At 35.8% G+C, this 14,767-nt stretch overlaps 1 protein-coding gene across 2 annotated transcripts in view; it reads right to left on the minus strand.

Moving 5' to 3' along the window:
* Window positions 1-14,767, minus strand: part of LOC123677201 (zinc finger protein rotund-like) — a 295,742-nt gene that overhangs the window by 85,774 nt on the left and 195,201 nt on the right. Inside the window, exon 5 of one of the 2 annotated variants that reach the window (XM_045613771.1) lies at window positions 9,451-9,650. In XM_045613771.1, coding sequence (XP_045469727.1) covers window positions 9,451-9,650 — 200 coding nt within the window. The remainder of the gene's footprint in view (window positions 1-9,450; window positions 9,651-14,767) is intronic. The other variant, XM_045613772.1, reaches the window with a different exon arrangement.

Genomic DNA, 14,767 nt, shown 5'->3' on the forward strand with positions numbered 1-14,767 from the left:
GAACTGTTGGTTGTAGACATTATCACCCTCTTCGTTAATTATCAGGAAAGCCAACAAGGATAATGAGACAGTTATATGAATACTAATTAATTTAATTTCAAATTTCTATTTCTAACTACTCAACATCAAAACCCGTCGATAAACGCAAAGTAAGATCGAATCCACAAACAGATGTAAAGCGGCCCGCAAAAAAACTTCATCTCGATTTCCGGACTTCCTTCCCACTCCGCAGATCCTTGACCGACTCCGGCCTACGAAAAAAAAATCGCAACCGACCCCGTGCTGGGCCCCACGACCGGAAAATCCATGAATGAAACTTGATCGAAAAAAAAACCAACATTCTATGAAGAGGGGCCTCTTCTCGGTCAACTTTTTTAAGGTGTACGCATCGTCGTTTTTTTCGTCTACCTGCCCCATCTCCGAACGCGCCGTGGGCCCCGGAGGCATCGGATTTCAGTCGGTGATGGACTACGCTGCTACCTGACCCCCCCAGAGAACAAAGATCGAGGGGGCGGAGGGGGGAAGCGCTATCTATCGGCCAGTAAAAGTGAAAAAGGTCGCTGCGGTTCGTATACGTACGTTCGATCGAATTTTTTTAGGGTCGATTCAAATTTAAACAGGTCGGGTTTACGAGGTGGGGCCCCTTGGAGTGAACAGAAGCCGAAGGCGGAAATATTCGAGAAATTTATCTGTTTTTTTTTTGAGGATTGGTGGAATAACGTTCGAGTTGCATAGATTAGCATATGGACGTCTGCGTCTGGTAGGTAGATGATGTCACCGTTGTTTTATCTCGAGACATCGTGTGAAGTGACCGCCGGTTTGTTGGACGTGTTATTTTTCTGTGTAGAATGAATGTTTTACGATGATGGCTCATTATAAGTTAAAATATTACCTACTCTAGATTTCATAATTTTATTCAATGTCTTTGTTGTTTTTAATGGAAGTAATCAAGTCGGGTATCAATGCAGGTTTTTAAAATCCGAGAATAAACGAGAAAAGAAAATTGTTTTTTTTTTTAATTCATATAAAAATAAATATAAAACTTATATGAATGAAATATTGATTGAATTGTATAGTGTCACTCAAAACTATTAGTAATTAACACATTTTTTTGGAAAAAACAACTACTGCCGTCGTTTTGATATTTGACAACTAAAAACTATACCTTTACTAAAAAAAGAACGATACATGTTTCAACAATGCAATGAAATTGCTGAAATTCACTACAAAATGGTGAAAATTTCATACAGAAACTGATGCATTTTTTGGTCTTCGTGAAGCGACCGGCAATAGTGGAATGGCAGTGGTGAAAAATTTGAGCTGTTGGGACAAGTTAGTGATGTGAAGAATCAAAATCGTGTGCGTCGCTCAAGAACAATTGGGAATATTGCTGCTGTAGCCCGCAGTGTTTGTATATTCCTCGTCGATTTTGTAAATTAGACATACCACAAACGACATTACACATATTTTACATGAAGACTTAGGTCTTTAGGATTTTAAAGTTCGGTCGATCACAGCAACAGCTTAACTTCTCTTATTGGGTCCTTGAAATGCCTCAAAATGATACGGATTTTCATCAAGATCATCTTCACTGATGAGGCTCATTTTTACCTCGGAGGCTACTTTAAATGACCAGTCAATATGTGTTTTTCATGGGAAAGGTTTGGCGAAGTTTTGGTTTCTTTGATTTTATGTTTTATTATCGGATGCTGAATCGGAATCTTACTCGGAAAATATCTATTTTTCATGAATTATCTTCCTTAACAAAAAGGAAGTATATAAAATTTCCTACAAATTCCTTTCATTAAGTTTTTTTTTTCCGATGAACCGTTTAGGCTCAAACGATAGTTGAGAATGGGCATATTTTATCTGTCTCTGCAAAAACCTACTTTCTGGGGTTGTTTTGATTTCTTCGATTGTATATGTTTTTTCGGGTGCTGAATACGAATCTGAATTTCGTTACGGTACATTGAAAAAATTAAAAAAAAAGAAAAAACAAAATATTTTCGCAATTTTGCAAGGAAATTTTCTTTGCCGTATTATTTCTCGAAGAGGTGATCATCATTTGCGACCGAGATATTTTGATTCTACATCTTTAGACTATTCCTTTGAAGCCAAGTGCAAGATAAGGTCTTTGAAAATGCCCCACAATCGATTTAAGACCTTAAAGATTAATTAATAATGTTATTGAAGACATAAATCTGCGAAAGTACAAATTGGTTATGGACAATTTCATGAAAAGAATATGGCGAATGAAACCTTTTACAAACGTTCTGAAAATTTGATTTCGGACAGAATAATAGCGCGCTAGAAACCTACATCATAAGATATTTTTTCTTAGGGTTGGAGTTATTCGTCGACAGGGAGAAGAAATGAAAAAACAACTCGTCTTTTAATATCTCCATTCCTATTTCCGCCGAAGCCACGAAATATTTAAGAAAAACAACTAAATAATCAAACGTAAACAATTCAGGCACTAATGAGAATTCCCACAAAAGAGCGCATAATATTTTTATCTCGCACCCTCGCCAACAAGCGCACCGTCCACAAATAGACTTTTCCCCGCGATTTCGCCGGTGAGAAACAACATCTATAGACGACGCGCCCTTAAAAATATCCCATTTCATGAAAAAACCCAATTTCGCACCCTCTTTTTCGGAACAGGAAACCAGCACATGGTGCGGAAGCGCGGGCTCTAAAGAGATCGACGGCGGAGCGTGGGAGAGAGCCACGAAACGGGCCGAGATCGAGGAGGGAAGACATCCGCGGACCGCGTCTTCGTCACGGGCGTGATGGGGGGCGAAATGGCTTCCGCGTTTGGCGGCTTTCTTGGGACGATTGGACGTGCAATCGGCCACGGTTCCGATTTATGGGTGCGGAGCACCTTTCGGTGGGATTGCTCGAGAACTGCTTTTACAGGGTTTTCCGATAATAAAATACAGGGTGAGTCGATAGCGAATCCAAAGGGTGATATTTTCTCTGGAACACTGTCCAATGTTTTCCTTCAGAACTCTTTTTTTTTTGGTGACCCACTGTTAATTTGAAAAAATGTAAAAAGAATCTTTGTTGATATGCCAAACTTTATGGTCTCTTGAATTTTCGACGTATCTGCTACCGATTTCGAGAAAAAAATTTTGAACGATTCTCTCGAAATCCTCAGAAAAATACAAAATGTCATGAAAAATCCAGTTAGTCAGCTAAGGTGAATAAATTCATAATTAGTTTTTGAGGTTATTTTCCTGATCTGGAACAATGATTCATAAAGATTTGAAACACTCGTATAATCATAAAAAAAATGTTCTCAAATTTCAACACCTGTATCTCGAAAACAAATGAAAATCGTATAAGAGTTTTTTCAAATTATCTTCACGTATACAATACGCTCCTGGAGTTTGGTCCGTTACTCCAGACACACCCTGTATTTTCTCTATTTCAGTATCGTAATAAGTTCATTACAGTACTAAAACCAGTGCTGTAATGAACGCAATACAGCATTGTTTCCAGTTATATTTTTCGTTTTGTGGTTGTCTACACTGAGTAAATCAATGATGAAGTGAAATTGATCGAGATAGCAGACATTGTGAAGATATCATCTGAACGTGTATATCATATCATTTTCGAATATTTGTGCATGAGAAAGTTCTTTGCAAAATGGGTGCCGCGCGAGCTCACAATGTTAATGATTCTGAGAAGTGTTTGAAGCTGTTTAATTGAAATAAACCAGAATTTTTGCATCGATATGTGACAATGGATGGAACATGGCTCCATCATTTCACTCCAGAGTGCAATCGACAGTCAGCTGAGTGGACTGCACACGCAAAGCGAGAAAAAAACACAACAGTCAGCTGGCAAGGTTATGGCATCAGTATTCTGGGATGCGCAAGGTATAATATTCATTGATTACCTCCAAAAGGGCCAGACCAACAACAGCGATTATTATATAGCGTTTAAGGGATGAAATCGTTAAAAAACGGCACCATTTGAAGAAAAAAGGTGAGGTTTCATCAAGACAATGCACCGTGTCACAAATCAATTAAAACAATGGCAAAATTGCATGAATTGGGCTTCGAATTGCTTCTGCATCCACCGTATTGCCCAGATCTGGCCTCCAGCGACTTTTTCCTGTTCTCAGACCTCAAAAGAAGGCTCGCTGGAAAGAAATTCAGCGCCAATGAAGATGTAATCGCCGAAACTGAGGCCTTTTTCGAATCGAAAGATATATTGTACTACTAAAATGGTATCGAAAAGTTGGAAGTTCACTAAAATCGCTGTATCGCCCTCGCAACTATGTTGAATAATAATATCGAATTTTGCAAAAAAAATCTGTTTTACTATGATGATCTTAAATCGACCAACCCTTATCATTGGCAGACCCACGGAACAGCCGAAATCGTCACCGGAGAGCCTCGGGGGCCGTCATCAGGGCTACCGTCGAACAACAACCATAAAATCATCCTTTATTCAACATTTGCCGTACAAATATTTGCGCGCGCGGCCAAACAGTCAACATTCGTTGTATCGTCCGAATATAAATCTCCTTTATTTATTCAGAGCCATTAATGGGCCCCCGCCATCGGCATCGAAAATTAACCGACAGTTTCGTCGGCTTATCATTTATTAATTTCTATTTTATAATTCGGTTTTATTCGTTTCGTCCTCTTCCTCCCTCTCTTCTCTCCTCTAGGTATTAGCGGGAAGTTTTACGATCGCGTCGTCGTAAAACTGCAAAATTTGAAAATTCCGCTGCAATAAAAGCCCGCGTATAGTTAGTCCTCTTAGGTTTTATATTCCTGAATTAAACATATTCGGTTTTTCTTTCCTCGTCGACCGAATAAGCGAAGAGGGGGTAGGCGGGAAGGGAGGTATGTTCAGCGCGGTTACGTAACATAAGCGGATGAGTTATTGTGCGGGATAAATGAAATTTATATCGCGTTATGGTCAAATGACGCGTTTTATGACAAGTTCGATTTTTGGAACTGAATAACGATCGACTGGCCTCCTTTAGATGGGATTTGTTAAATAATTATTAGGTAGGTATTCCCTATGTATTATGATGGCGAATGCATATTTTATAGGGATGAAATATTTTCAGTGAAATTTGTTTTTTTATTATCGAAGAGTCTGAAGAGTTTTGGAGAGGTCCTGCATTTATGAAAGAGTGATTGAGGAATGATGGAAGTGGCAGTAACTTTTAGGGATTCATCCAGTCAAGTAAAGCTTAATATTTCAACCACCTTTTGAGTCGAAAATCACTTTTGACATGATTTAAGATATTTATTGCTTAACTTGATATCAGACTTCTCGATATTACTTGAGCTTGATACGCACGAAGCGCACGGCATATACTTCTGTGGGTTCTTATTTCTGCGAGCTTAAGCAAAATAATCATCTTCAAAGGATAAATACAGTCTTTTAAGAATGGACTCATTGCAATTTATCATATAAATCTGTCAAAATACTCTTAAAAATAATGTTTTCTCAAACAAAAAATTACAGATTCGACTATCTTCCTATTATTAGAACCTTTCGAGAAACCATATTCAGATTATCGGAATTATTCTATTACGATGAATTCAATTCAACACAATTCGAATTCATTAAGAATGTCAAACATCTAAATTGTAGATTCGAGATCTCAAAATATGATGGTTCTGCTCAACATTTTTCGAACTTACAAATATTTCTGGTTTTCTAGATACCGAGTATCTTTATTTTAAATTTCTTTGTTTTAAAGATAATACCTATTTGAAAATTGGAACAAAGATTGCTAATTTGGAATCTGATTTAGCATTCTTAATAGAGATGAGTAATTACACTAGGTTGTGTTAAATCAATTAGAGCAAATTATTTCAGTTGAACTTTGAGTGAAATAATAAAAATATTGAAAAGCGTTAAATGAAAAAAAAAATTGGAAAGTGTAATTTTTTTCGTGGCATTCATCTATCAATATTTTTTATTATTAATATTTCTATGAGGTATGTTGGGGAGAATCATATGAAGTCTGAATTATACTTTCCTGAGATTGGACATTCTTAATGAATCACTTTATGACGCTTAAAAAAAACATGTTATAAACCTATGTCCGGAGTTGCTTCGTTTCTGAGATGATGTTTAAAAAGAAACGGCATTTGTGAAATATCATAAATATTCCATAACCGATTTGGTTGTAATTTCGTTCAGTTAATTGAAATAATAAGGTACTTATTTAGTTCTAACTCAATTGTAATTATAAGACCCAATGACGTCCTAGTGGGCCCTAGAGTCAATAATATTGAGAGAAAAAAGTACGACATTGAAATTTTCTGTAGTTTATCAATTTTATTTCATGGAGATTTTTGGTTTTTCTACAAAAATCTCTGTTTTAAAGAAAAAAAAATGAAATTCTCTTCAACTCATTCCAAAAAGTAACAACGGACAACATAAAATAAAAACCAAAATTACAAAATTTCGACCTTATTTTTTAAAATAAGAAATAACTGTACGACATTCGGTTTAGAAATATTCACTCATAAATACTTTTTTTAAACTTCTTGAAATGATCTAATGAATCAATCACCTTCTGAACTTCCGTACCGTAGTTAGGAAACACACTGTACAGTGAAGACGTCGAACCCAAACAACTATTTGATGGATTGATCAGAACGATTCGAAACTCCGAAATAAGTAGTAGCTGAAACTTTTAGCCAAAATTTTTGTCGATCTTGCTTATCTTCTCTCGAAAGTTTTTCTTCTATAACTACACGTTTCAGATTCTAACCTCGGTAAGCGTATAACATTTGAAATGAACAGTTCCAAAGAACACCATTCAATATCCCTATAATAATTCAAATACAAACTAAAGGGAGGTTGGAAAAAATTCTCTCGCTAACGAACCAGTTTTTCTACCGCTTAATTATTTTCGCATATGCAATTGGTTCATTATGATATTCTAAATATACACAGTTTCATTCGCTGATTATCGCGATCAATTTAGCGATTCTTGTTTATATTTGCGTCATCAACATTCAGTCAAGGTCACCCCGCAGTAGGTACCCAAAAATCAAAGCCAGGTAATTTCTCTGTTACGTGATGATCGCAACCATTCGAAATTAATCTCCGCAGTTACCAACAACAAAAAAAAGTATTTTTTCAATAACCTCTTCCCACTTATCCCATACTCGATAAACGATACGATACGACTTCTGAACTTTTTTTTTGTACCATCATCGAGCTGTGTGGATGATAGTACCCGTAATCGTCGGTAAAGCACACCTTTATCAAGAGCATACGATACACAAAAAACTCCGTTCATCTCTCGAGGAGCTGGCCAATAAATAAAAATAAACGATGTAGGAAAAAACCACAGAATACCTGGTTATGATAATCTAAAGGCGCCACGGACTATCACGCTTCAAAAACGGTGCACGTGAAATTTGGTTATCGACTTAGATACCACTATCTCCATGTATAGATCAACAAAAACATAATTTTATCATGAAATACCCTAGTATTGAACATACGGATTCAATAATACATTCTCTAACCGAACAATTCACGCTTAGTTTTCTTACCTTCTTCACTCCAGCGGATGCGGACTGAGCGTGTATGGAAGCTTTAGTAGGCCTGTGTAGCCCGAGGGCAGGCGTTCTCGAGTACGACCCGAGACAGTTCAGAAGTGTGCCAATTTTTTATCGAGAGGCCGCTTTTTGTGCGTTCTGGGACAAAAAATACTACTATGGCCCATCACTTATAAATGCTCAACACTTTTTTCACCCGGTTTTTGTGGGAAGATTATATGTTTACTGTCAGACACAGCAGGGCTACCGTTCCTTATGTGAATAATGACCTTTAATCGGGAGGCACTGGCCCAAAGAAAAGGAAAAGTGATAAAAAATATCGAGAAATAGATCATTTTTATCACCTTATAAACAGGAATGAAAATCCTAGAAAGTTCGTAATAATCAATTTCATATTATTACGGAAGATAATAATTTTAAGGGCTACTTGTGCACTCAGAGGGGGCTTTGGCAATTCAGCCCCCACTCAAAAAACATTTTTTTTCAATGATAATTTTCAGACATCGAAAATGAATAAGAATATTTTTTTCTGATATATTTTTTGTTCATTGATTCTTCGTTTCATTTTTTCGATACCTATTAATTTGTTCATCTCTATGTTATCATTATGAATTGTTTAATTCAGCCCCTCAAACTAAAATCCGGGCTGCACCACTAGTTTAGCCCATAGAATTGAATTTGATTAAAATAAAATGCATTTTGAAATATCATTCCGAACTTAAAAGTGTTCATATAAGTTGAAAAAAATTATAAAATTCAGGGAGTGACCTGTAAAATTGTTTAGCTTATTTGAATATGGTTTGAAACAAGTGACCTTTGAATTTTATTATAATGTCATTAACGTCCGTTGAACTTGTAATCATTCATTAATAAATTAGATGTTTTAACTTAGTTAAGGAAAAATTTGGTTCAATATTTCTAATCGATTTGGCACAAAAAAATTAATTAATTCTTCATTGAATGTAGTGAGCTTGCCATTTGAAATGTTTTTAATGTTATACCTACATGCTGTTTAACATACATAGTATTTTTTTTATTCAATGGATTCGGTTCTTACTGGATTGAAAATTCATTGTTACATTGTATTTTCATCATCAATTATAATAACTCGTTCCAATTATATTATATTCGGCTCAAAACGAAATTGATGCGATGTTTTAGAACTTCCAAGACTGAAACCAAATGCAAAATAATTCAACAAATGGATAAAATTGATAAAAAATATACGAAATCGAAAAATATTCGAAATTTCATAACTTCTTATTCTTCGAAACCTTCAAGTCTTGTGAAATTTTGTATTCAATATAACTGTAGTAAAGACTATTAATTATATTTCGACAAATGAATTTTTTTCATTTCGAATCTTTGATTTAAAATTTGCCCAGTTGATACGAAATGTTCTTCAAAACTAATTTTATACGGAATTTTATGTCAACAGGAAAACTCAAAATGGCGGTAGGATGAATTTTTCCATCGATTTTTGGATTCAATACATTTTTATTTACCGTGATTGAATTTTCATGTTATTTTCCTACAACCTTGAAAGATAAATACTCAGAATAAGTAACTATATTCCACGAATTCTGTTATTTCGTCTGAGTGTGAAATTTAACGAAAGTATGTGAATTCTTTCGGTCAGCCTTATCATTCGCATAGTTCATGAATATTCGATATAGACAGCATGTGTCTATGGATTTTGCGAAATTTGAAATACCACCCCAAATTGTCTTAAGTTTGAAGTAGTTTTCAGTACTTAGCACAAACCAAATTAACGATATTTGGAAAATGTTATTGTTGTGTATAAAACAGGACCATGAACTGATCCCTGAAGCGCACCTCAACAATAAAGACTTGACTATCTAGGAAGAGATAAGAAAAGATTGTCGGTACTAACATTCAGACTCACCTGTGGACACATCTTGCACTGATACTTCCTAGGCTGCGGTCCACCATTCTGCATACCACCCATCTTGCTTGCGTTTATGGGTTGAGGAACTACAAGTAGAGCAGGGCTTGCGCTGCTTATGCCGGAGCTTGAACTGCTGGATTTTCCAGAGAAAAGTCCTCCAGCTCCCATGTGATGATCTTCCATACCTCAAAGAAATAGTGATTACTAGGAATGATATTCTTGCACTGCGCCTGCAATTCACTTGACATTCTGAGTTTGTGAGGTGTATTAGATATTGTCGTCTTTCGTAATCTTCTATTTATGATTTTCAAATATGTCAAGAAGTTGTCATTTCAGTTATTATTTTTATTGTTTTTTTTTTGTTTTTTAATTGAATACGATCAGTATAAATCTCCGGGAAATGATTCCCCAACATAAGAGAGATCCTGGCAAATCTGAGGATTCGAAAAATCATCGCTTGGAGAATCGGTCCTGGTTGAAGAAATCCTTCCAATGGACTAGTTTAGTGATGTTGATAATACTATATTTGACACGAGAGAATTAAAATATAGAGCAAAACTGATAAATCAGTGAAAACATTTCGAAAATCCATCAATAAATGACTGAGAAAAAGATTATTTAAATTTACGTATTTTAGCGCGGAACGTCTTTGGTCTCCGACTCGTCTGTGACGTCACGCCACTTGCCTGTGATCGCTACACCATAAATTACGTTTAAATACTTAGCTATACTTAGGCTATCGCGCCGTTTGTAGTTGTACAGTGTAGTTTTAACTCGAGTTTTGTTTTTATGTCACCATAATGGAAGAAGGCTTCGTGAAAGGACAAAGTGACAATTTGTCTAAAATAGATATATTCGCAGTGATGAAGTTTTTTTCTTCAAATCCATCTTATGAAAGGAGTTAAACTTTTCAAGTAAGTATCTACTTTTGAGTTTGCTTCATCAAACTTATAACGATGATTTATTTAAAAAACGTTTCATAAACAGTTTGTAGTTGAGTACTGGTTGTTGAAGTCTATCCATTATCAATGGCAAAACATATTTATGTGAGGAGTAAAAAGTAAAAAGAGAAAAAAATGAAATGTTTATCATCAAAATGATCTTCACACACATATGAAGTAGTTTTAGGTCCAATTAAGTCACGCCTCATCAATTTGCACCACTTCTTCCTCTGATTCATGTCATTTGGTACATAAAAAAACAATTTATTGGGATTTTTAATTGTCGTGCTTGCACACACAGGCACAATACAACATTTGTAGGATTTTTTTTTATTTCAGCCATCGTGTAAAGAAAAAAACACGACACGAACGGCACAAGTGAACCAATGAATTCGTAAGCACTCTGCGAATACCAGTCGCCTCATGTAAGTGGCGTGACGTCACACACTATACGCTGCGTACTATGAAATTATTCTTCCAAGCGCAACTTCAAAGTCCCATAACTTTTTCATTTCTAGAGATATTCCAATGATTCTTCCATATTTTGTTTCATTTTACTTAAATTTTTAGAATTAATCCTCAACAAAAAAATGAAAACTAGTCCATTCAATGACATTTCACTGAGCTTGACTTTTAATTTTTTTTGGCGAACATCCAAGAATGTTGCTGTGGAAATAATCCCAATATGGCAGGTAGCGAAACACCAAAACGATTATACCACATCGTCAAGGGTATATCCACTTATCGTTACGACGTAACTATGGGAAATTCACGAATTCTATTGGTTCATTAGAACATGAGTTATAAAATCATAGTTATTATCAGGGATGAAAAATATCTACCGATAAACGATTCAAATGTATTCCGTATAAACATAATTGTGATTCGAGTTCTTCGTAGGACTATAAACTATAAAGAACACATTCGAAGTTTGTTGTTATTACTCGCTACTTCATAGTTTCCACTTGAACAAATTATACCGTATATTGGTAAACATTCATTATGGATAACTTCGGTAATTCTTCTTTTCAGTCAAGGTATTATTTTTGCATCAAATATTCAATAATTATGCCGCTGTTTGCTAACTCGGTACAAACAAAACCGGAGGAGAAGATAGTTTAGAGCATCATTTTCAAGAAATATGGGGCTTGTTCGATTCTTCATTGCCCAAGGAATCGACAAATAGCAATTGAGAGTTGGAGTCTGCGTTCTAACGACTCTAACATCTCAAATCCTTTTGGGGATACAGGCTGCAAAAATTAATTTTTTTCATTTATTTTTGTAAATTCTAAACAAGTTGGGATAATGAGCGTTTAAATAAGCAGGATATTTTTCTCAGAGGATTTTCGATACCTTTTTGTCGCGTATGAAAGGATGTTTTTTAAATTACTGGTGTCTCGATGATATTGAAGTCGACATTCTTCTTGGTACGTCCTAGCAGCTTTCAAGGAGGATTTCTGTTGAGAAAAGTTGGAGCAATCAGGAAATGGAATTATATAGCACCTATTTTCATTGGCATAGAGGTTAAGGCAGACCTCAGAGGAAAAAACGTAGAGGCAGCACATGTCATTTTCAGTAAGCAAATTTTGTCCCCAACATAAACTATCAAATTTGACATGAAGCGCGCAGAAATGAAAACTTATCAGTGATATGATATTTCACTCAATTCGCGAGTTTCTCCACAAAGAACGCACTTCTTAAGTCTCATAGTGAATCAACGTTTCATAGCAATTGAAAATATATTGAAATAAGTACCTAAACACACTGCGCAAAAAAATTAACGCACATTATGGAAATCTCAAATTTATCCTACAACTGTTCTCAATGATAATTATTTTTATCAGAATTATGCATGCATATGTAATCCACTTTCAACGTTTTTCTTCAATACAGATGTTTTTTCCCAGCAGGAATAAAAAAGATGAGATTATCAGATTTTGAATGTATTGGCTCCAGTCTGAAATCAGTTGTTCTCGATCAATTCTAGTGATCAATAGTTTTTCTTTCGTTTGATTTTCTACACTTGATCGCTATGCAACGCGAAACACGCAATTTGACCCAAGAGGAATGTGCCCAAGCGGTAGTTTTGCGAGAAGAAGGGTGGACATACACAAGAATTGCAGAAAGGTTTGGAATTTCCCATACAAGTGTGTCCAGAATTTTGCAGCGATTATGGTATGGGGTGGAATATCTTTGACTGCTCGCACAGACCTAGAGGTCGTTGATAATGGAGCTATGAATGCTGATAGGTATATAAGGAACATTCTTGAAGAGCATGTAGTGCCATTTGCCCTATACATTGGTGAAAATTTCATTTTTATGGACCATAATGCCAGACTCCACCGTGCGCGCATCATTCAGGAGTACCTTGAAGAGGTTGAAGTCTCTCGAATGGAATGGCCAGCAAGAAGTCCAGATCTCAATCCGATTGAGAAGGTTTGGGACAACCTCAATAGAAGGCTGAGAAGTTCAGAAAATCATCCAGCTACTCTTAATGACTTAGGAATCCAACTCAGAGAAATCTGGGAAGGATAAGATCAGAACATTTTAAGATCACTCATTTTGAGTATGAACCGTCGTTGCCGAGCTGTAATTAACGCAAGGGGTGGAAATACCAATTATTAAATCACTTATCAGCATTCTAGTATTTTGAAAATTGTTTATTTCTTCTTTCACATAAGATTCGGTGGAATCCTTAGTTTTCTTCCATTTAATGTGTCTTGTTTCGTTCAAAATCTTCCCGAGAGAACATAAAAAATAAGTTATAAAAACAATGTAGAGTTAACTTTCATTAAAATTGAGATTTTCAGAATGTGCGTTAATTTTTTTGCGCAGTGTATTTACAGAATAATCGGCCGTTTTGGGAGAATTGGGGTTATCAAGATAAATGAATCACCCTGTATTTACGCAGTTTTTGATAAAAAGTTTCAAACGGCAGATTTTCAATAGATATCGCATAGTGAAGATGGCAAAGTTCGAAATCATCAAGCAAATTCCATCCAACACCCTGAAAAGCTTCGACTACCAACAATAACTCCAATAACTGACCTGATGAAGATTCGTTCTTCCATCATTTCGGCCACGAACACTTCGCCCATCACGAACAGGATACTCTAGCTAGACGGTCATCGTCAACTCATTAGACGCGTCGGCCAAGAATGGAAGAATTAACCTCTCATAGACTCGTACACTTTAATTCTATCCCTATCATGTCGTTGTCGGTCTGATCACCCGAAGCAACATTAGGTCGTTAGATGTTGTAATTATGCCAGAAAACCTCCCGAAAATTCGTAATTATATCATCTCCTAATGACGTGCGCGTCGAAAATTACAGGTATCGGCCGAGTCTGGGATCATCTGGTGACAGGACGAACTTCAAGAATTCCAAATCGGATGCGGAGAAAGGAATGACTTCTTTACTTCTGAGAGGGTAGCTTCAACGTTTCACTTTTCATTATAACTCAATTTGTGCGGTTGCATTCCACACAAAGATCTCTACCTCCCTGTGTACATCCTCAATAGTTTTTTCCAACCTTTAGAAATATTTCATAATTACTTTGCTTCAAATCGAAATATTATCGTATATGTTATAACCCACAATTTATACCTGCTTCTTATTGGTGTGTCGCAAGGTTATATCTTGGGCCCACTACTTTTTATAAAAGTATGATCCAATTAGCGCTTGTGAATTTCATGAAAGTGCAAAAGTGTCACATGTTAGGGTAAAAATAAAGAATATTCTTAACCAGACTATCAAAAAAAAAAGATCAGTAAAAGCAGCTTGACGCGGGTTACTTCAAAATTGTGACCGGCTGAATGGACAAACCATCCATGATAATAATAATAATAAGCCTTTATTTCCAACAGGTAATGCTACCCAATTACAAGAAATCGAAAATAAAAATCAATATAAAATCAATACTAATTTATAAAAAAAAATCAATGCTATATCATGAACGTAATCCAATAAAGCCATATACAGCCAATATACACCCCAAACAGACAGTTTTCAGGCCCCGGAAAAGAAAAATAAAATTCAAGAAATAAATGGAAATCAAATACAATATAACGTCATGCGTGTTCATCTTAACTTCAGATGTTCTCATTCAAATACAAATTACAGATATAATCCAGAGATTGAGAACGCAGATCACATCCATCTGCTATAAAATTAACAACGGAACAAGCAAATCTCATTGGTGACTGCAAAAGCAAATTAGTTCTTGGTGTACTAATGTAAAAAAAGTAACTGGTTCTAGCATTCGGGCGAGGTACGAGAAAATATAGCTTACTCAGCAACTCAACGCAATCAATTCTACCACCCAGAAGACCATGAAGGAATTTGATGTCATGCAAACCTC

Source organism: Harmonia axyridis, chromosome 3 (assembly GCF_914767665.1).
Source record: "Harmonia axyridis chromosome 3, icHarAxyr1.1, whole genome shotgun sequence".
In the NCBI taxonomy this organism is placed as follows: Eukaryota; Metazoa; Arthropoda; class Insecta; order Coleoptera; family Coccinellidae; genus Harmonia; species Harmonia axyridis.